Consider the following 22,527-nt stretch of genomic DNA (forward strand, 5'->3'; position numbering starts at 1 on the left):
GACACTTCCTCTTGAGACGAGGCTGCTAACCCAGCCTAGGGAGTCAATTCAATCTCAAGTTCTCGTTCCAGATAAGGTCTCCAGGGAGTACTGGGAAAGCCGTCTCTCCCCTGAGGATACGCTGCTGTCCAGGACCCCATCACCTGAAGCAGCGTGAAGAAGAGCTGCTCTGTAGGGCCACTGAAGGCTGGAGAAATTATAGGAGTTTGGCACACTCAGCCCGTTGAGTTTCTGAAACACTGTACAAGGTCACCTCCCTGGGCAAATCTGGGCAGAGGCAAGGTGAAGAGAGGGAAGCTGCCCTTCTCCCAGGTGCTGACTCAGGCATAACCAGAGGGAAGCCCAGCCCGAAGCTGGACAGGGTGCCACAGACTTTGTAACTGATCCTCTCCCGTGAGATGTGCTCAGGTCTTACTGATTGTCTTCCAAGCCGCCCTATCTCTGCTCTATCATTCACTCTTGTCACCCAAACCAGGAACCTTCTCGTCACCTGCCACCACTGCTCCTCCCTCAACCATCACTTCCAAACATTCCCAGAGTCTGACTGATTTCTCCCCAGACAGCTCTGATCTCCGCCCTTCCTCTCCATCCCAACTGCCTCTGCCCTGATGCAGGCCCGCACGAGCACTTGCTCTGAGGGCTGCAGCAGCCTCCCTCTGCACTCCATCTCGCTCTCTCCCCCGTCCTCTTTCCCCGCAGCTGGAGGGCTCTTGGGAAGATGCAGGGCTAACGGTGCTTCCTCCACTTAAAGCATCCCATCGCAAGAGAATAAGAGAATAAGAAGTTCAAGCATCTTAGACTGGCGCCTACCTCTCCAACACATCCCACAGCCAGGTCCCCTCACGCCCTGTGCCAGAGCCTCTCTGGTTTCCAAAGTTGCACCCACACCAGCAAGCATCCCGGCCTGCGCCACGCTGCTCCCCTGCCCAGGGTGCGTCTGAGCCCTTGGAGAACTCTCCTTGCCCTCTGGGAGCCAGTTAAGCTCTAAGGGCTCTCCAAAGTTCTCCCCAATCTCCTCCTCCTCCCCCGGTGGTTCCCACTACATGCTAGACAGACTGCTATGAGACTTGCCAAACTATGCAAGTGTTAATTGGTTAGGAGTCGGCCTCGCCCCTGCTGGACCGCAGGTTCCTCCAGGCCAGGGGCTGCCTCTCCATCCTCCTTCTGCTACATATGGGGGCTTGTGTGTGTGCAACTGGGGCTCTGGAGTTTGAGCCACGACACACATCAATGTGTGTGATGCTTCCTGAGGATACTAATTCAGATACCAGACCAGGGTCACTAAGAGGGACACACAGAAGAAACTCTACATACCTTTTTTTCTCCTGAATACTTTAAAATATGATTTTTTTTCCCCTCAGCACTCCTTCTGTTTCTTAAAAAAATGGTTCTTTCAAAGAGCTGGGCTGAATCATCCGCATAGCTCCCATACAGACTGGGTAAACTCCCCACAGATTTCCTTTTCAGAAAGAATACAATAAAATTCTGTCATCTTGTGATTCCTCAGGACACTTCTGACAGCTCATGGGACACAGTTCCAGTTGAGACTAATTGCTTCAACTCTTTCTTGGAAGTTCTTTCCTACAGTCTGTAATAACACTTACCAAGTATTTCTCACTCAGTGTGTGCTAAATGTTCAACTTGCAACATCTTACTTAATCCTCACAACTGCCCTCCTAGGGAGGGGCCTTGATGCCCCCACTTTACAGATGACAAAGCCGGGCATGGAGAGAATAAGCTACCGCTTGCGACCAGCAGGGCTGGGACTGGAAGCCAGATCTGTCTTACTGCAGAGCTAAACAGGCTCTTAATGAGAAGAGTTTGCTGCCTTCCCAGGTCGAATGAAAGACCCGGGAGCGAGGGCAGCACCCTGTATGATAGGCCTTCTGAGAGGGCAGCCTTACCTCCCCAGCTGCTCAAGTGACCTGCGACCCCAGGAAGAGAGGGGCACTTGCAGCAGGCACCCCTGTGCTGGGCGGAGAAGCTCAGAGCAAGGCAGGGAGCTCGACACCTGTCACCCTCTGCCTACAAGTGCTTTCTCGGCAGGGACCCCCCCACCCAGGGACCCCCCCACCCTGGCACGTACTCTCCCCTGCTCAGGGGCCTGCAGTGGCCTCTTGAGAGGAATCCAGTCCTTTAGGCTTTCCCCTCCTTGTCCCTCCTCTGCTGGGACTGACTCCACAAAGATCATTCTAAAACACAGATCCAGGGGCACCTAGGTGGCTCAGTTGGTTAAGCGACTGCCTTCGGCTCAGGTCATGATCCTGGAGTTCCAGGATCGAGTCCCGCATCGGGCTCCCTGCTCAGCAGGGAGTCTGCTTCTCCCTCTGACCCTCCCCCTTTCATGTGTTCTCTCTCTCTCTCAAATAAATAAATAAAATCTTTTAAAAAAATAAAAAAAAATAAAACACAGATCCAATCATGTCACTCCTCTGCTTCAAAACCTTTTCACTGCCCTCGGCATGAAGTCCTAACTTGTTAACGTGGCATTTCCTTGTCACCTGATACTGCCTTACCTTGCACCATGTTGACTTTCACACCACCATATGGAACAATCTGAGGCTTCTGGAATAAACTATGCGTGTACTCGGGGGCGCCTGGCTGGCTCAGTCAATGGAGCGTGCGACTCTCGATCTTGTGGTCCTGAGTTCCAGCCCCATTTTGGGTGTAGAGATTACTTAAATGAATAAATTAATTAAAACTTTCAATTTAAAAAACAAACTATGCGTGTACTTATCTCTAAGTAGAACACCTTACCCTTTCATGCTCACTGGCTAAGCCTTCCCATCCTAGACACAGCTCCACTGTCATCACCTCTGCTAAGCCTTCCCAGGATCCGCCCCCCACCCAGGCTGGGCTCCCACGGCCCTCTGTGCCTGCTGCTGCTAGCTTTCTTACACCTTACTTCAACAACTTGTTTACAAGTCATCTCTCCTTTAACCAGGCCACCAGCTTCTTGAAATAAGAGCTAACATGTATCATGTGACAGACATGGTTCTGTGTGTTTTACATGTGTTAACTTTTTTTTTAAGATTTTATTTTTAAGTGATCTCTACACCCAGTGTGGAGCTCGAACTCACAACCCTGAGATCAAGAGTCACAAGCTCAGGGCACCTGGGTGGCTCAGTTGACTAAGCATCTGCCTCCGGCTCAGGTCATAATCTCAGGGTTCTGGGCTCAAGCTCCTGCATGAGGCTTGGCTCAGTGGGGAGTCTGCTTCTCCCTCTCCCTCCCCACTTGTGTGCACTCTCTCTCTCCCTCCCCCCTCCAAATAAATACAATCTTTAAAAAAAGTCTAAAAAAAAAAAAAAGAGTAGGCGCTCCTACATGTGTTAACTTTTTTAATCTTCACAACAACTCTCTCTTATCACCCCTGTTTTAGAGATGAGGACACTGAGGCACAGAGAGGTTATACCACTCTCCTACTTGTCACACAGCTAGAAAGCTGCAGAGCCAGAATTTGAACTCGGGGAGTCTGGCTCCAAAGCCCACTCTTCACCACTATACCAGAGGGTTCTTGCCTCTCCAGGCAAAGATACGGTTGTTGTCATGTGGGGAATGAATGAATAAATGAGGGCTACCTCCCGAAACCGCTGGTATAGCAGGGCGGTCAAGGAGTCCCTGAGCAGCTCACAAGCACTGTTTACAAAAATCCTTACAAAAAGGATTCTCAGGCCATACAATTACATATTCTGCTCTTCCTTATCTCATGCAAAACTAAGCCAAGAGGGAAATGTGCCCAGCCCAGGGTGACGACCTTCCTCCCCACCGCTCTCAAAACCAAGCAAAGCCAACCGGTTTCTCCCGTGACTTAGAGCAAAGTCTATCCTGCCACCAAAGGCAGCTGTCATCTCTTCCTTCCGCCAACAAACGGGCATCAAACCTAGGGAGTGGGGGTTGGCAGAGAATGCAGGGTCGGAAATCCCAAAGCCCTTACCCACTGCCCGGAAGGTGTGGCCGAGTGGCGTGGGAATGGGCGGGCCTGACCCGGCACAGCATGTGAAACTGACCACAGCGGCGTGCTATATCTTCTAGGAAAAGGCCGGCCAAACGTAGCACTGGCAGCCAGGTAGCTCTGACCCGCACCTGAACGCCTCCCGCGATGCCCAAATCTCCCAAGCTAAGACGGGTGAGAACTCCTGGAGGAAGCCCTGGCTGGCCCGCCCTGGGGAGTCGTTCTAACTTTCAAGTCCCTCTCGGGATCGGGAGGGAAGCCGGGAGAGGCAGAGGGTGTCTCTTGGGGAAAACCTAGCCGAGTTCAAACGCCGGTGCCCTCACTCACTGGCAGAATGACTCCGGGCAAGGCTGGCAGTGCCCACCTGCCAGAGCTGCGGCCGGACCGAGGCTCCCCGCGGCCGCCGGGTACCCAGCGCACAGCAGCCCCCGCCCCCGCCGCCCGGGAAGGGCAGACCCCAGCAGAGGAGGGGGCGTTCGCTGTTGCCATTTCTGTCGCACCCGGACGGCCTCGAGCTGTCACCCCGGTCCCACCGCCACGGCCGCTGAGGCCCGCCCCGCTAACCCGCACCCCCCCGCCCGGCTCCCCGCTCCGGGACCCCCGCCCTCACCTTCCCCCGGTGCTCAGCGCTGCTCGCCCATAGTCCGTAGCCCGGAGCCGGCACTGCTCGGCGCTCCGTCCCGGGGGGCCGGGGCCGGGCCGGGGGCGTGGGAGCCGCTCACCGCCGCCTCCCAGCGCAGCCACCCGAGCCGCCACCGCCGCCGCCGCCTCCCTCCATGGCTGCGGCGCCGCCACCTGACAACGGAAGTGACGCACCGCCCCCTCCTCTCGGGCCAGAGCCGCAGCCCCACCCCTCTCCCCCCGACCCCGCCCCTCGCCTGTGTCTGCACCCCCGCGGCCTCGGGATTGGGCGCCATCTTGAGAATGGGCGGAAGCCTTCAGGCAGGAGGCTGGAATTCGATTGAGGATTGGCCTCAGGGTGGGCTCTGGGCCGAAATCTGTGAAACGATTGGAGGCTGGGACCCTAAAGGGGCGGTACTTACCGCTCATCTATGTCTGCGGCGAGGCTGGGACGCGCACACAGCCCCCGCCCCAACTCCGCAGGACCTCGCGTGCCCTACCCTCGCCCTGCAGGGTTGGGAGAAGTCTCCCGCAGTTGGAAGATCGGCCAGTTGCAGTGTATTTGTCAGAAAAATGTCTCTTCCTTGATCCCCATTTCTCAGTTTCTGGAGCTCTGTGCGGAGAGCGCTGCAGTTGGGCTCAATAAAATGACAGGAATTCCTGTCTCAGCTCTCACAGTTTATTTCACTCTGGGGCCCTCGCCTTTGTAGAAACCCCGCTCCAACCTGAAGATCCCTGGAGCCTTGACCAGGGACGTTTACAGTGAAGAGGTCCTATAAACAATTCCAGCCATCTAACCTCTCAGTCCCTCCTGCTGCAGTTTCGGTCCCTTTCTCCTCCTCCTCCAGCAACCACGCCCTCCATGAATCAGCTTCTTGCACCAGCAGATGAGCCCTTTAAAGGGATTGCATCAGGCGGGTGACTCACTGGGGCCCTCTGAGACCCTGGCTTCCCTCCTCTGGCATCCAGAAGCTGCTAGAAGGGCTCAGTGGCAGCAGCACCAACGACCGACCGTGGCCCCACTCCTTTGTCTCAGAGGTGTGAGCCGGTGTGCTGGCCGCACGTCTAACTCCCGGGTGTCTTTTCAGCTGTCTCCTGCGTCACTCTGTATCCGTATGTGGGCACATGTCGCCAAGCCTATGTGCCCTGCCGGGTTTTCCTAGGGGCGTGTGGCCAGGTGCTTCCGTGTATGTGCATTTGTCATCTCCAAACAGGCAGTGCCAGGACAGGAGAGCCGGTGTGAGTCTGGCTGCCTCCTCCTGGGTCCATCTCTCTGTCTCCCTGAATGCCTGGTGCCCACTGAGCAGACAGGGCTGAGTGACAACAGGAATCAAAACAGCTCCTGCTGTTGTTGTCACATGCTATGTTAAGCACTTTAGAGGCATCGGTGTTGGGAGTCTGTTTACAGAAGCAGCGGCAGCTAGAGCTCTGAGAGGGGACGTAACCTCTCCCAAGACACACAGCTAATAATGGCAGGGTTGTGATTTGAACCAAGTCTGGCAGATGTGAGTCCTTGCTGCGTCTCTCACAAGCTGAGTGACTCCGTGTGAGTTCCCCAACCTTACCGTTGTGTCAGAACAGGGATCACACTTCATGGGGTCACTGAGAGGATTGGGTGAGGATGGAAACAGCTTCTCACGGGACATGGCCCGTAAGAGTACTCACACTCACTTCAGTATAGTTGGGGACTGAAAGGCAGGCACAAAGGAGCCCGGCCAGGGCCCCCAGCTTCTGTCTCTGACAAAGGGAAAAGCCTAGGGATTCCGGAAGCAAGCCCTGACTCTGCCAGCAATGAGTTTTGGGTTTTCCAGAGCTCTAATTATCAGCTAGATGAATCACTTGGAGCTGACACCACCATCCCCAACCCCCAGAGACTTTCAGTTGCTTCACAATATAGCATTTTAACAAAGAAGAGGAGGAGGAAGAAAAAAGAGGGGAGAAGAAGTAATGAATAGAAACGAAAGGTGCCAGCCAGAGGAAATGAAAAACTGTCGTCAGGACACCAACATGAAGAGACTGGCTGCACCACACACACACACACACACACACACACACACACACACACACGCGCACGCACGCGCGCGCACGTGCACGCTCCTGCTGCCTGCAGGCTCTCCAACTTTGGGTACACTGGCAGATGGTACTGCCATAACAAAGTGACGCCTGTCACAACAGCAGAGATGCTTGCTTGATGAGGTATAGGCAGATCTGCCTGTCACAGAAGGAGAGGAAGAAACCTTCACCCCTGAGGAGCTCCCTCAGGCTTCTGTGACCCAGCATACCCTACTTACTGCTGGCTTCTGGCTTCTCCTTGTGGCCAAGCCCCAAGGCCTGGGTATGGCAAAGTTTCGAGTGCCAGCCCCACACCCGGTTGGGGCCACCACGGAGGTGAGCAGAGGCATTGGTGTGATGTCTGGGACACAGAACGGTGTGGTATAGTAGTTAAGATCCTGGAGTTGGAGTCAGACAGACTTGAGTTCAAATCCCCACTGTGTTGTTCCCTGGCTCTTCGATCCTGAGATCTTGAGCAAGTCACTTCACCTCTCTGGGCCTGTTGGCTCATCTGTAACATGAGGCTATGAATATATACCTCCAGGGTTGTTGTTAGGATGAAAGGAGATGATTCTTCCGTTCCACAAAGATTTATGGTGTGCCTGCTAGGTGCAGAGCACTGAGTTAGATGGTGGGGTTCCATGGGGACCAAACAGACTATGGCTCTGCCCTCCTGCTGCCCCTGGCACAGGCCCTAGCCGGTAGTTGGAGTCAGCAAGTGGTAGTTATTTATGACGACCATCTTGGCATTCAGCCATTAACTTCACCATGGGACCTGAGGAGAGCCCTTCCCCTTCCCTTTCACTCTGAAGAAGCTGGGCCTCAGTTTCCTCAACTGTAAAATGACAGAGTTGGATTGGATCAGTGGTTCCTGATCTTCTTGCCATCAAAGCTTCTCTTAGTATTTTCCCTCCACACAAGCCTCATATTTGGTAAGATTTTGTCTCCCATACAACCTACATCAAGTCATTTCTTCCCTTTTATTGATTATAAGCCTTGTTTTACAGACCCTAGGGCTTGGGTGATCAGGGGGAGTAAGCCAGAGTGACCACTACTCTGTTAGTGTAATTCCAGCCCGAAGCAGAGAGCACACCAGCTTGGTCACCCTTCCCATACTATGTGCTATTTCTCTGGATCCTTTGGGAAACATTGACAGGAGCTCAAGGGACCCTTGCTGCCCTCGGGCGGGGGGCCTTTCAGCTGGGGATGCCAGACTGGAATTTAGGGAGCTGGATGCTCTCCTTCATGCCCCATCTGGCTGAGAGCCAGGGTTGGGGGGGCCCTGCATCATTCGGCTGGCCCCCAGGGAGATCTGAACTTCCAGCTGTATGCCCACCCTGGCGTCCCCTCCTCCGAATGACAGAGACCTAATGCAGTGTGTGCCTCTTCTCTCCAGGAGGGCTGGGCAAGATGGGGACCCAGCAGGCTACCCGAAGCAATCAGAATTTCTTTGTTCAAGCATACATGTACACCAACATGGGGGGCATGCTTGAACAAAGACCATGGCAATGAACAGCAAAACACCAAATCCAGCGGGGCGATAACATTTGGAAATATGTTTTTCATATTTTCTTTGGTGTCCCTCCCTTCCCTTATGCAGATAGTTACGTTACTCTGCCTTCGTGACTTTGGGAAACAAGTGAGACAACAGAATGTAGAGCTCATTTTTAGCTTCTGAATTCCAAAAGCCTAGCCTTCAGGGAGGAATGGAATTTCTATCCACGTACAAATTTAGAAAACTGTAGCAAGGGGGATCTGGGAGATTGAGACTTGTGTGTGTGAGGGGGGGGGGTCCCTGAGACTAGACCAGCTTCTCCTTAGCCTGGGAGCTGGAGGGTGTCAGCTGGGTCTCAGGGCCTGGGGGGCACTCAGAGCTGTGCTCTTTTCCTGGGGGAGTGCCAGGAAGGAACAAAACCCTCCAAAGAAACAGCTGTGTGCTGCATTTGGGCAAACAGGGCCTCACTAAGCCAAGAGCCTAAGAATTTCCTGGGCCTAATAAGGCTTGGGAAAGGTAGAATAAAAATCTGAACACCAAGAGAGGTATGGGTTACTCCTGAAGGGGTCTGTGGGTCAGGGAGGAGCAACTGGGTGGCAGCCTGAGTGGGCTGACCACAAGAGGCCAGAAGGAAACAACGACATCTCAGTGATGCTAGCATGATCGGATGAGCATCAGACCAGACCACCTTTCCCACGCTGGCCACCCTTAAGGGAAATGTGCTAGAATTCAACCAGTTCCAAGGAAAGGGAGAACTTTGAGTTTCTGCCACGCTGGCTCAACGGGGTGAAGTAGGAACTCAGCTGAGTAGGGAACCATTCAAGTTCTGTTTCTCATGCACTGGGAACTGGAACCACTACGCTCCTCAGGCACAAGGCCTGGTATCATTTGCCCCAGCCCTGTCCCCTTCTCTTGCCTCACGTGCTTCTCTCTCCTCTGATAGTCTCAGTGGTCCGGTTACTGCCCCCCTCACCCCAGGACCTTTGCACTGGACGCTTATTCTGCCTTCCCTTGGCTCTTTAAACATTAGGGTCCTTCTGGGTTTACATTTCATTTCTTCAGACCACACTTTCCAAAATAAAACCACCTGTGTTCTCTCTAGAGTACCCTGTTTATTTCCTTCATGACATCTGTAAGAATTTTTACTTTTTTTCATTGTCAGTCTTCCCCTGTAGAACATCGGCTTCCCGGGGGCAGGACCCTTGTCCGTCCTGACGTTACTTCAGCAGCTGGTATGGTGACTAGATAGCTTAGTGGAACGAATGGTGGGCAGCAGCTGGGGGAATCTGGCTCACCATGGGCTGGTGGGCACTAAGCTCACCCCCCCCATCCTTCCTGGGCCCCTGGCAGCCTTTCCCAGCAATCCTGGACCAGATGCCAAAAGACCCACATCCCTGGGGCTTGCAGATTTAGGGGTTCAGCATAAGTGTGTCTCAGCGGGCCTGTCTCCCCTCCTTTGGCTCTATCCTTCCAGCGCCTCATGTAGGGATGACAGTGGGTCTGTGGGGTCTGGCGCGCGATGCTTCCGGAATGAAGACGTGCTTGGGTCTGAGCAGTCCGCGCTAGCCTGAGGGCTCCCCTCCCCGGCCTGGGAGCTCTCCCTTGCTCTGCTGAGGCCACAGAAGTGCTGGCACATCACTTAAAAGCGTGGGACCTCTCCTCCATCTCCAGGCCAAACTCCCAGCATAAGCCCTCTTCACGTTTGGAAACATCTGCAGACATGTGGGAGACATCTGCAGAGGCTGCTGTGGGACTCCCCGCATTCGTCCCTCTGGATGGGGCAGCCCTCCCCGCTTACTGCAAGCGTGCGGACATCCCCACAGTGAGGCCCTCCCTTCTGTGCCTGCCCTCTGGTTTCTCCAAGCAGCAGATACCTTGTGGTGTTGCTCCCCTTACCTGGGGCTGTCAGAGGGGCCTGGAAACTCAGAGTTGTCATCTCCCTGCTAGAACCCACTGTTCTCTCCTTTAGGCAAAGGTCAAGTCTCAGGGACTTCTGGGACCTCTAAGTGATGAAATAAACAGTATTCCAAAGAATCATGGTGGGTGGGTGTGTGGATGTTAATGATGCAGATTCCTGGGTTCTGGATTCTGGTTCACATCGGGGAAGGGGGAGCCAGCAAAGCGGCTTTTCCAGACACGTCCCAGTGGGTTCTGATGAGGTGGGTCAAGGACAACACTTTGACAAAGACTGGGAGGGAAGGTGAACGCGATGCCTTGGGCTGCTAGTGCCCAAGGGAGCACTCAAGTCTCCCTGGAGAAATGAAAGCATCCGAAGGTCAAAGGCCCCTGCCTTACTTGAGACTCGGGGGCGGCAGTTCTTAGGCTGGATTTCCGCTCGTGTTTCTCGACCACCTCCCCCACTAGACCGTAAGCCCCGCTCTGGAAGGGACGAAATCTAATTCGACAGTGTGTGCTCAGCAGAAGGCCTGGCACACGGCAGCTGCTCTGTGGATGTTTGATGAGGACACAGCTGCTTTTATTGAGATGGTCACTTGCCCCTGGCAGGGCTGGTATGGCTGTAAGGCAGCTATGACGAAGACCTGGGTTCTACCCCCGAGAGCCCCTTCTTCCTGAGGACCCCCAAACTTCTCAGAATCGGAGACTGATTTCTTGCTGTTGGATGAGCTCCCACACTCGAGGGGAGGGCCCAGGATTACCTCAGCCTCCCTACCTCAGGGAAGAGCAAGGAGATGAACAGCCTCTTAAACAGGGAATCTGAACAGAAAAGCCACTTTCCATCTGGCCAGACTGAAGCACTCACCTTCAATTCTCAAACTTTGCTGCTTATTAGTATCACCTGAGAAACTTTTTTTTAAAAAGATTTTATTTATTTGAGAGAGAGTGAGAGAGGGAGAGAGAGAGAGAGAGAAGGAGCAGGGGAAGCAGCAGAGGGAGAGGGAGAAGCAGGCTTCCCACTGAGCAGGGAGCCTGACTCGGGGCTCGATCCCAGGACCCTGGGATCATGACTTCAGCCGAAGGCAGACACTTAACTGACTGAGCCACCCAAGCACCCCTCACCTGAGAAACTTAAAAAGAATCCCAATGTCCAGGCTACACCCAATACCAGTCTGAATAGCTGATGGTGGGACAGGTGATGGCAATGTGCTGCCACATTTAAGCACCACTGCCCTATGACGCAGGACCCACACGGAGCCCAGCACACATCAGGGAAAGCATGAGGCACGGACTTGTTTGTATCCAAGTTTTCTGAGAAAGCAAACACAATTGTGAGAAACCGGAACGCTCAGGGGTGGCTCAGGCTGAGTACGCTCGAGAACCCTCACTGGGAGAGGGCTGAAAACGATTTGGCAGATTCCCTAAATCAGTAAATCAGATTCCAATGTAAATGATCAAGGCCACAGACAGGTAAGTAGGATCCCAGAGTGAGTCTAGGAGACGGGACCCTGTGAAAGGCAGCTGTGACTGGGCCGGGCCCGCTCTCTTTCCAGACTCTGGGCAGGGAGGGGAGCAGGCGGTTGGCTCAGTAGAACTCTGGAGGAACCTGAGTGGGGACTGGAGCTGGCCGAGGGGAAGGCTCATTTATACTTTTTGGAGGGAAATTCCCGCCGGCCTTGGCCCTTGCTGCCGAAGTTGCGCACCCGGTGGATGACCTGCAGCTGCTGCTCAATGGTCGCCGTGATGTTCACATCATCTGGGATGTGGACATAACGGACGTTACGGCCCGTCACGAAGAGGTCATCCAGCTCGACCTGATGCCCCCAGCGGTCTGTGTAGGTGACGTTGGCCAGGCGGATGTTCATGAAAGCATCCACGTTGTCTATGCGTCCGCGGGCCACGCTCTCATCCCGCAGGTCCACGGTGGTTACCTGGCCCTGGAGGCCCTGCAGCAGGATAATCAGGCTGTTCTCAGAGATGGTCCGCTCCTTCACCGAGTGGCTCACTGCCATTCTTCCACACCGAAGGCTGCTGGCTGTGGGGGGAGAAGCACACAGACGGAAGCTGTGGCAAGCTAGGGGCTGCAACTGCCAACTCACCTCTACCAGGCTCTAGCACAGACCTCTCCAAGTCTGCCTGGCCCCCCAATCTCTGTGTCTGCGGAACACCCTTCGGTGCCAGGTGCTTCGTGCACACGTCTCACAGAATCCTCACGCTACCAGGCAAGCTAAGAATTACTTACACTCATCTTGTAAATAAAGAAAATATGAGCAAGAGATGTGACTTGCCCAAGGTCACACAGTTGATACCTGGAGGTGCTGAGATTCAAATCTATCACTGCCTGACTCCCAACCTCATACCGCTACTTCTGAACCCTCAGTGCAAGGCAGAATCACCTGGTGAGTTTTTACCAGCTGCTTCCCCCCAAACCCAGAGGGTCTGATTCATTTGGTCAAGGGTGGGGCCCGGGTATCCTATTTTTAAAAGCTTCACAAGTAATTTTGATGTGCGTCCAAGTTTGAGAACCGCTGCTCTAAAGTGTAGTTTACACCCTTGCCAGTCTGTGGACCAGCATTTTCAGCATCACCCAGGCACTGGCTAGGAATGCAGAATCCTGGGCGCTTAGGTGGCTCAGCTGGTTAAATCTGCCTTCGGCTCAGGTCATGATCCCAGGGTCCTGGGATCAAGTCCCAGGTTGGGCTCCTTGCTCAGCTGGGAGCCTGCTTCTCCTTCTCCCTCTCGCTCTCAAATAAAAAATTAATAAAATCTTAAAAAAAGGGAATGCAGAATCTCTGGTCTCTCCCCAGACTGACTGAAAGAAACTGCACTTTATCATGAACTCTACATCAATCACCAGTAGTTCTCAAATGTTAGTGTGTATCGGAGTCACCTGAGGACTTGTTAAATTGCAGAATGCTGGGCTCCCCTCTCAGTTTCAAACTTAGTAGGTCTGAGGTGGTGCCCAGTAATGTAATTTCTAACATGTTTTCAGTTAACACTGATATTGCTGGTCTGGGGCCCATGTTCCCGGAGTGACTGGTCTACACCATGCAGCCACCACGGAAGTAGAAATTTTGGTAAACTGGAAAAAAACAAAAACAAAAAACCGCAACATGGCAGCACATAAAACATAGGTTTTGAAGGCAGAGAAAAATAGGTTGGAATCCTCACTCCACCCACAAACTCTGTAAACCTAGGACAGTTACTTAATGTCTCTGAACCTGTTTCCACATCTATTAAACCAGAGGCTAAACGAGGCTAACAGAATCTGCCCACACGGAATGTACTTTGCTTTCATCACGTACTGATGCTGTATTAATTGTAACTCTGTCTTATCTAGCCCCTTTTTTCGGACTCAGTGGAAGGTGGTGGAACTTTCCCCCCTAAGACCTCACTCAACCCCTACCCGGGCTGTGCAGGGTGGCATTCAGTGTAGCAAGCCGGACCACACCACCGATGGGGGCGTCGGGCCGGACTGTAAGGACCCCACCCAGGCTTCACCAGAATGCGCCCCGGCGAGGATAAGGGCTGCCCGGGGGGACTGCAAAGGAGCAGTCCCGGGCTCTAGGACGGGCTCTGCCACTTCCCAGGAGAGCGACCTCGAGCAAGCCGCTTAGCTTCTTCAAACCTGTTAGCCCAGCGGAAAAATGGGGATGGTGACGACCCTTTACTCACGGAGCAGTGGGGGTGGGCGTGGGGAGACCGGCTCTACTCGGCAAATCGGGAAGGAAGCGCTTCCCCCGCTCCCCGCCGCTGTCCGGGGTTTCGGGTGCCCCCGCGCTCCGCCCCAGGCTCCGGGACCCACCGCACCAGATTCCTTCCGCTTCCCGGTCCACCCCGCCGCCGAAGCTAGCGGGCGCCTGGCTGGGCTGCCTCCCTCCCGCGGCAGGACCGAGAAGCCATGGCAACAGCTGGGCCACTCTGTCCTCCGCGAGCATAGAGAGCGCGGCCGACGTAGGCCCGCACCACCGCGGACGCGCCCGGAACTACAACCCCCAGAATGCCTCGCGGGCCGCGTGCTCGCGCTCGCGCTCCGGCGACTCCGGGCCTGTGTCTTGGGCGTGTCTATTTCACTGGAGCCACTCATTTCTTTCAACAAATACTCATTGAACCCCCACCGTGCGTCAGGCCGCCTCCCCGGCTCTGGACGCCCATCGGTGACCAAGGAGACGGGCTCCCTGATCTGGTGACCCGTAAATCCACTTGGGGGCGGGCGTCCATAAGAAAACAAACAAGAAAATGATAAAAGCCCTTCAGAGAATTAAAATAGCGTGATGTGATAGTGACTGGGTGGCTTTTTATTGAATGATCAGGGATGTCCTGAGAAGGTGACATCTGAGCGGAGATCAATGACATAAAACCAACTTGTGAAAACTAGGGGAGGAGCACTGCAATTAGAGGGAACTGTTTGTGCCAAGGACCTGGTGGAAATGTGCTCGCCAATTTGGAAAAACGGAGAAGCCAGTAAGACAGGGCAGTGGTATGCCAAGAGGTGGGAGAGGGAGGCAAGAGCCCGAGCACTTGTGGCTTTGTAAGCCAAGGTAAGGGGTTTGGAGGCAGTGCCTAGCTTCAAATCTGCTCCCTGCTAACTGACTTTCCACAAGTGAATCATCCTCTCTGTGCCCAGGTTTCCTCATGTATTACTGGAAGTGCAATGATGGGCTATCAAAGGGGGGTGTCTGTGTGATGTGATCTGATTTACATTTTTCAAAGGTCACTCTATAGCCATGGTAAAAGCCTCAATTTCCCTGTTAGAAAAAAACAAGGTAATGTCTATCTCAGAGAATTGACCTTCATTCATACATGAAAGCACCTGGCTCTATTGGAGGTAGGCTTGTTTCATTCCTTCACTCTCTCATTCATTGATTTCCAGCTCCCCCAGAAGCCTTCCCCTTTTCCCAAAGATCACAGTTGGTCTCTTCTCATCCTAATAATACAATCTGCCTTTGTCCATGCAAACTACTCTTGTTGTCCTACCTTCCACACTTGAACTTCTCGAGGAGGCCTCTACACCTGTGGTTCTCCAAGTGTAGTCCTTTTTCCAACTTCATGACCATTCTCCTGTTTTTTTTTCCCCCCCTGGGGCATTGTATCATTTGGTTTCACATATTTCCGATTGTTTCTTCTCCATCTCTCTCTCTTTTTAAACCCCATTTCATTCTCCTGCTCCCTAACGTGTGTGCTTTCTCTGGGGCTGTTTTCCCAGCCTCGCTCTCTAATTGGTCATGTCTATCCATGCTGCCTGCTACTATGTGCTGAGTCCTTGTCTAGCTCACCAGCCCAGACTGCTCTACAGAACTCCATTTCCCAACTGCCTGTTGCTTATTCCCACATGTCTTAATGGTCCTTGAAAGTCAGCATGTCTACAAGACAGATTTATCAATCCTTCCCAAATCAGCTGTTCTGATTTTTTCTATTTCTGTAGTTGCTACTGCCATTTTCCAGCTACTCAAATTGGGCACCTTGAATAAACATGATAATTTTGGTCATTTCTTGATTCCCTACACCTGTCAGTCACTGAGCCCTGCAAATTCTTGGAAGAAGGGTCTCTCACCCTTCACTTGCCTTTTTATTCTGACTGCCGCCGACCCAGTTGAGATCTTCTTTCTCTCATTTGATTCATTATAAAAACCATCTTACTGGTCTTTGTGTCTCATGATCATTCGCCAACGGATTCAAAATATAGTTATGATTTTATCATTTACCTGCTAAGAAAACTTTTGATTCACTAGCAGAATAAAGGTTCCAGTGCTGACATTGATCTGATTCCAACTCACGTTCCATCTGGATCTCTTTGAGGTTCTCTACTCAAACCCTCCAGCCAGTGTTTCTTAAAGTGTGGTGTGGGAACAAGTTGCCTCCATGGAAGGCTTTGTTTCCCGGAATCAGAGGCGGAGTTCGGAGAGCTGCACACCCAATAATGTGCACACTAAAATTTGAGATCCAGTATCCTCCCCTCTAGTTAGACCTAGCCACTCAGCAACTCAGACAAGCCCCACACTCCTGCCTCTGCCTTTGTTATCCTGCTACATCTGCCTTGGATCCTCTCTTGTTTATCTTTGGATGTTAAGTCCAATCCCTCCTTCAAAGCCTGGCTCAATTGCTGCACCTTTCTGAAGTCTTCACCAATTACCCCATTTGGGAGTGATGTCTCTCCTCTAACCCCTGTAACATATTGCTTGCTGTATGTTTGCTTGTCATATGCAGATTCACCATACTTATTTATGTTAATCTTACTTCCTCCCCTACTAGTCTCCTGGGTGCTGAGATAAAGAGAAGGCCTTAGGAGGCCCAAATGCTTCACACTACAAGACAGTTGTATAAGGAACACTGGCTTTATGATTGTGGTGAGAAGGTGACAGGGATCTGAATGAAGATGGTGGCAGTGGGAATGGAAAGAAGGGCTGAACGTTAAAGACTGAAATAAGCTAATCAGTCTCCCTGAAGGCTGATTAGATCTGGAGTGTGGGTGGGAAGAGGAGGAATCAATGACTAACATTTTTTTTTTTTTTTTTTTTAAGATTTACTTATTGGGGCACCCAAGTGTCTTGCAGTCAGCTCAGGTCATGATCCTGGGGTCCTGGGATCGAGCCCCATGTCAGGCTCCCTGCTCAGCGGGGAATCTGCTTCTCCCTCTGCCTCTTCCCTCTGCTCGTGCTCTCTCTCTCAAATAAATGGATAAAAGATTTCTTTATTTATTTGAGGGAGGTGCACTCAGAGGGAGGGGCAGAGGGAGAGGGAGAGAGAGAATCTCAAGCAGACTCCCTGTTGAGCACGGAGCCCGAGGCAGGCCTCGATCCCAGGACTTTGAGATCATGACCTGAGCTGAAATCAAGAGTTGGACGCTTTTTTTTTTTAAAGATTTTATTTATTTATTTGACAGAGAGAGACACAGCGAGAGAGGGAACACAAACGGGGGAGTGGGAGAGGGATAAGCAGGCTTCCGCTGAGCAGCCCCAATGCGGGGCTCGATTCCAGGACTCTAGGATCATGACCTGAGCTGAAGGCAGACGCTTAACGACTGAGCCACGCAGGCGCCCCAAGAGTTGGACACTTAACCGACTGAGCCACCCAGGAACCCCTAAAAATTTTTTTTTAAGTTTATTTATTTTTTTAGTAATCTCTATACCCAGCGTGGGGGCTCGAACTCACAATGTCCTGGTCAAGAGTTGCATGCTCTTCTGACTAAGCCCACCAGCAGTCCCTCGATGATTTTAAATTTTAAATTTTAACCCTGGGTATCTTGAGAGATGGTGGAATGACCCTGTGGGGGCTACCTCATTTTTTGGCTACTCAGCCAATTAATCTCCTTTCCCCACATTTGGGGAAATCTGACGTTCTATGCATTTTGGTGGCAAGTAGTGTTCTTCTTCCCACTACAGATGATTTAAGGGCCAGATATTGTCTCCGGTCCTTGTCAGTTATGGTGTGCGCTCGTGACCTAAGCCAGCAGGGACTGTTTAGGCCCCATTCCGGTGTCTGCACCATCCAGGCCTCGTTCCTGGTTCTCTCCTCTGCTGCCTGCCCTTCCTGGGCTCCCAGCCGCCCTCTCATGCTTCTCCAGTCTTCCTGACAACCGTGAGTTGCCTGAAGCCCTTTAAGTACATTCCTTCTCTAGTTAAGTAGCCAGAATTGGTTTCAGTTTTTTGCAGTCCAACACCTAGCCTAGTACTGGGCCCACTTGAATTGTGTTCATTTCAGGAGCTTGAATGTCTCTGTTCCCTTTAGATGAGCTGTTATGGTTCAGTTTCTAATTGTCAGAGGGTCACAGAATCCCGAGAGGGCAATTCCCAGGTCACCTGCTCCAAGTCAGCACCCAGTGTGCAAACTCCTCGACAGCCACTTGCTCCCAGGCATCTGAGTCCATTGTTAGGATGTTTTTGGTAACTTCTACCCATTGCGTCTAGTTCCTTTCTGTGGAAAATTGTCCTATTCTGTATTACGTTTAATGGTTTATTTATTAGAGAGAGAGAGAGAGAGAGAGAGTCTGCGCATGCTGGAGCCAGGGGAGGGGCAGAGGGAGAGGGGAAGCAGACCCCCCGCTGAGCACAGAGCCCCACTCAGGGCTCAGTCTCACACCCTGAGATCATGACCTGAGCCGAAACCAAGAGCCAGATGCTCAACTGACTGAGCTACCCAGGCGCCCCTGTATTATATTTAATTTTAGAAGTTTCTTTAGCCTGTTGAAAGTAAGGTAAATGTACCAAAGAAGTAAAAATGACATTAGTGTTGGACACTGAGTTATGAGGTGATGTGGAAGATCTCAGGGAAAGTGAGCCTGCAGTCCAGGCGAGGAGGGGGTCACAGAGATTTGCGAGTCAATAGTGATAGTTGAAAATAACAGCCTCTTGGGAAGAAAGTGATGTCAACACTTTTGGGAGCTGCAGGGCACAGGAGAGCCTGTGGTCTGGGGTGGCAGGATGAGGGGGGAGATGAGAAGAGAGTGAGGAATGGGGAGAGAAGCCGGGGGTGAAACAGGGGCCATCTGGCAATTGACCTAGCCATCTTTTTTAAAGATTTTATTTATTTATTGTGAGAGAGAGAGAAAATGAGAGTGCACACAAGCCGGGGGAACTGGCTGAGCCACCCAGGCGCTCCTGACCTGGCCATTTTGACAGACTTTTTAAAAATGGCTACAGCAACATCTGTCCCATGCAGGGCAATCCTCAATCAGGAGCCACTGAGGGAGAGAGAGGAAGTGTGGTCAGAAAGTAGGATGTGAGCCACTGTGGCCAAAGGGGGAGAGAGTTTGAGGAAGAAAATGGAGTTTAGCAGGGCCAAGAAGAGGCTTCCAAAGGCCCAGGGGAATGGGGACGAGAGCAGACCACTGCCTCGGGCAGAGTCACAGAGTCAGGGCTGGAGGAGAAGGGAGAAGGATCTGTGTGGTGATGGGAGCTGGAGGACTGGGGGGATGGGGGGAGGCGACCAGGAAGCCTGGAGTGCAGCTGAGTGAACAGAGGAACAGGACCACCTGGAGAAACAGAGGCCCAAGGTGTGGGTGGGAGCATTTGGCTGGGAGTTCATCCTCAGCAGCCATTCAGATACATGTCTGAGGTGCAGAAAGAAGGCTGGGTGTGACTGAGGGCAGGAAGGGTACAGATAAAAGATATGCTGAAGTGGGGAGGAGAGATGAAGGAAAGTACATGAAAAAGTGGTAACTGAAGCGAGAGGCCCTTAGGACAGGCCATCCAGAAAACCTGCATCAAAGGTCCTTGGCGGACACCATGACTTCCTCTTGGACCCCCCGCCCCAAAAAACCCGATGGCCTCAACATTTCAAAAGGAAGTTAGAGAGTTTTATAAAGACAAAGGAGGGCAGAGTGATCTGAGGCAAATGTGCGCGTCTCGGATTTAGGAGTCCTGGGCCTGCCCCAGCTCTTAGCAGAGTAGCTTCACCATGACTAATGCAGTTGGGGTTTCATGTAGTTTGGGGAACTGACAGAGAAGGTAATGTTATTTTTGTCAGCAGAGGCACCACTGGCCAGAAACAAAAAGAATGTAGTGTGTGTGTGTGTGTGTGTGTGTGTGTGTGTGTGTGTGTGTGTGTGTGTGTGTGTGTGTGTGTGTGTGTAGTGGGGGGAAGTGTTAATCAAATAATTCAGAGTAATTTCCATTGGCCCGTGGAATGCATTTTGACGTTCTCATTTGAGAAGGGTGAGTTATGATCTGAGAATTTATTTCACACTAAGTCACAAAGCTGTGAGGGCAAGATCCAACTGTGATGGGGTTTTCTTACTCCAACCCCTGGTAAACACTTCCTTTAACCCCCTCTCCTGCTGGCTGTCCAGGAATTTGGCAGCTGAGGAGGAGTTACCCAGGGCACAATACAAAGGAAGTGAAGGTTTTGGGTCTTTATGATTAGGTACTATGGTAAATAAATAGATATACTTTCTAAAGTTCAGATTTCTTTTTCTGTGGTTTTCCATGGCTTAAAGTTGGCCTCTATCGTGGATATAAACCGGTGATAAAGCAGGTGCAAGCGGATGAGGGTCGGTGACCCTGTTTAGACCTGAGGATCTCCGGGATCTGGTTACCATGTTGGGGATGGAAAAAGTGAGTTCACCTTTAAGAATTGCTAGATACATGGGGTGCCTGTGTGGCTCAGTTGGTTGGGGGTCTGCCTTTGGCTCAGGTCATGATCCCGGAGTCTGGGGTTTGAGCCCCACGTTGAGCTCCCTGCCCAGCGGGGAGCCTACTTCTCCCTCTCCCACTCCCCCTGCTTGTGCTCTCTCTCTCTGTCAAGGGAACAAATAAAATCTTGGAAAAAAATAAAAGAATTACTAGATACATATGTGGACTAGGTGGCTTTCCTCTTAGAACTGAGAGCAGGGCTAAATACACCTTTCCCCCTTTTCTTTTTCCCCTTCACTCTCATTTTTTATGCCTTTCTTCTGGGAGCCATTAAAGAACTTTTGTTCAGAAGACTTTTCTAGAACTTTGCCTTCCATAATCTGTAGGGCATGCCAACACTGTATGAATAGGAATGGAATAGTTTGAAACTCAGCTGTGAAGAGGTTAGTCACCGGAGAGCTGAAAGAGAGCAAATTTACCCCTGAAGCATGGAGTGCGGGGCGGTGTGGGTATAAATCCCAGTTCTCAGCTCCCACCTGGGGCAGGGCCTAGCAATCTATACACTCATCACTGTAACTGGGCGAGCCGGCTTTAAGCCCGTGAACAAGTTCTTTCTCTTTCTTCCAGGTGAGGGAACCAAGGGTCAATGAGAGTGACTGCCCGAGAGGTCATGGTGAATTTGGGGCAGGGCTGGGGCCAGAGCCCAGTGTCCTGACTCTGACGACAGGCACCTTCCCCTGAAGCACACTGGGCACTATGGTAGGATACTCTCGTATGCCGGGGCCTGGTTTTAAATGAACACTGTTGTGTTGTTAGTACCCAGTTAGTGCCCAGCCCACATTCTTGCCAGAGCAATCCCTGTCTTCCATTTTCTTTGCCTCCTCCTGCCTCCTTTCTCTGCATGCCCTCAAACACCACACAGGTAAACTTGTTTTTCTCAATATCTGTGCAAGTCTAGAGACATGAAAGTCAAAGGTTGCCTCATCACAAGGCTGCCCTACCGGAGATCTGTATCTTGTTTATTTACTGAGGGAACAGACACGTTTGAAATCATCCGCATGGCTCTGGGATAGGTGAAGGGAGGAGGCTGCTTCTCGGCAGCTGGCGGCCCACCTCCAAGGCCCTAGGACAGGCCTGGAGCAAGCAGTGAAGTCTGGGTTTGTAGCAGCATGGTGGAAACCTGACTCAGAACAGGATAGAGCCTCTTCCTTCATCTGTCACCCTTTCAGGCCACCCCAACTGGTGGCCAGATTGCTTAAAAGAGACTACAACAGAGGGTACTTTGTAAGCTGTAACAAGCAGCTTATAGCATGCTATGCTTCTCCTCCCCAAGAGCCCTTCTGTGGGGTTGTGCAGGTAAGAAGTGTAACTCTCATTGGTAGGAAGCAACGTTAAGTTCATTTGGTGACTTATCTTTCTGTATCCAAACACTATGCCTTAGCCAGGCTAAGGACAGCTTCCCTGGCCCTCACATTCCAAAAGTATGTCTGCCTCCACTCTTGTGGTGTGAGGGGCCAGAGTGGTCCCTGTGGTTGGCTCCATCCCAGGCAATGACCGGCTCAGCTCCATTTCTCTCTTGCCTTCCGGCATTCTGGATATTCCCTCCATGGGACTCAATGGACCCTGACCTCTAGATGTTGGCTGGCCCTGAGCTTGCCAGTTACTCAGTCCAGGATGAGCATGTGGTGGAGGGCTAATGCTCCTTTCTGAAGCAATTCGGGCAGTCCTGGCCTGAGATATTTTACATGGATCTTAATTAGACTTGGCCTCCTGCCAGGGGAAGTAACTCATCTGGTCCGTGGAAGGGAAAGTGGCACACCATGAGTGCCTCCCACGTATCCCACTCACTTACGGCTCTGCCCGGCCCCTGAGGGTGAAGTGGAAATGGATGTCATGGCGCATCATGCTGGGGGTTCTTTAGAAGGCAAGAACACTAAGTGGCAGAGGAAGACTCTGGGGGTGAGGAGTACATATCAAGCAAACCATTTCCTTGTTACACATTTCCATATGCGATAAGCCCACACCACATACAGATTGTAAGACGGGCAGAGAACGACAGAGAACACCCACCTGCTCCACGTGGGGCCCAGCTGTGTGTTCCTGGTCATGGCTTGGCTTACTTGGCCTCTGGGAGGTTACAATTTCCAGGGAGCTGGGCAGAGGAGGACTGTCTAAACTGGGCCCCAACCGCCTTTCCCACCTATTTCAAACTCACTCACAAGGCCGAGTACATCCCAGGAAGCTCTGAAGTTTCGTGATGATCCACAGACAGGCATCTGTGGGCTGCACGTGTCCACAGGAAAGGTACAGTTGAAAGCAGCAACAGGTGCGCCCCCTCAGCAACTCTGGTGCTTGAACCTATGGCCCAGGATGCTTTGGATGGTTGCCATAAAACCAGAAGAAAACAGAAAAGGTCCAATTTAAAAGCCAGAATCTAT

The 22,527-nt window shown here is 52.1% G+C and overlaps 2 protein-coding genes across 8 annotated transcripts in view; both read right to left on the bottom strand.

Annotated features, from left to right (window-relative positions):
• STK40 (serine/threonine kinase 40) overlaps positions 1-5,364 on the bottom strand; it is a 39,229-nt gene extending 33,865 nt beyond the window's left edge. For 2 of the 4 annotated variants that reach the window (XM_027620297.2, XM_027620289.2), the window contains exon 1: positions 4,566-4,764. Coding sequence is in view for 2 of the 4 variants with exons in the window: in XM_027620275.2 (XP_027476076.1) it covers positions 2,517-2,526 (10 nt within the window). In the remaining 2 variants the exon portion in view is untranslated. Of the gene's footprint in view, positions 1-2,516; positions 2,678-4,565; positions 4,765-4,998 lie in introns of those variants that run through there. The other 2 variants (XM_027620275.2, XM_027620281.2) reach the window with 2 other exon arrangements.
• A 5,672-nt stretch (positions 5,365-11,036) lies between these two features.
• LSM10 (LSM10, U7 small nuclear RNA associated) lies at positions 11,037-22,435 on the bottom strand. 4 transcript variants are annotated; one of them, XM_027570337.2, is made up of 2 exons: positions 22,309-22,435; positions 11,037-12,054 (listed from the first exon to the last, which is right to left on the bottom strand). In XM_027570337.2, the coding sequence occupies exon 2, from the start codon at positions 12,029-12,031 to the stop codon at positions 11,660-11,662; it is 372 nt and encodes a 123-aa protein (XP_027426138.1). In that variant the 5' UTR covers positions 12,032-12,054; positions 22,309-22,435; the 3' UTR covers positions 11,037-11,659. The 4 variants fall into 4 exon arrangements, with proteins under 4 accessions (XP_027426138.1, XP_027426143.1, XP_027426127.2 ...); XM_027570342.2 differs by lacking the exon at positions 22,309-22,435 and adding an exon at positions 13,695-14,047; XM_027570326.2 differs by lacking the exon at positions 22,309-22,435 and adding an exon at positions 13,825-14,041.
• Positions 22,436-22,527: the final 92 nt, after the last annotated feature.

This window comes from Zalophus californianus, chromosome 4 (genome assembly GCF_009762305.2).
Source record: "Zalophus californianus isolate mZalCal1 chromosome 4, mZalCal1.pri.v2, whole genome shotgun sequence".
Lineage (NCBI taxonomy): Eukaryota > Metazoa > Chordata > Mammalia > Carnivora > Otariidae > Zalophus > Zalophus californianus.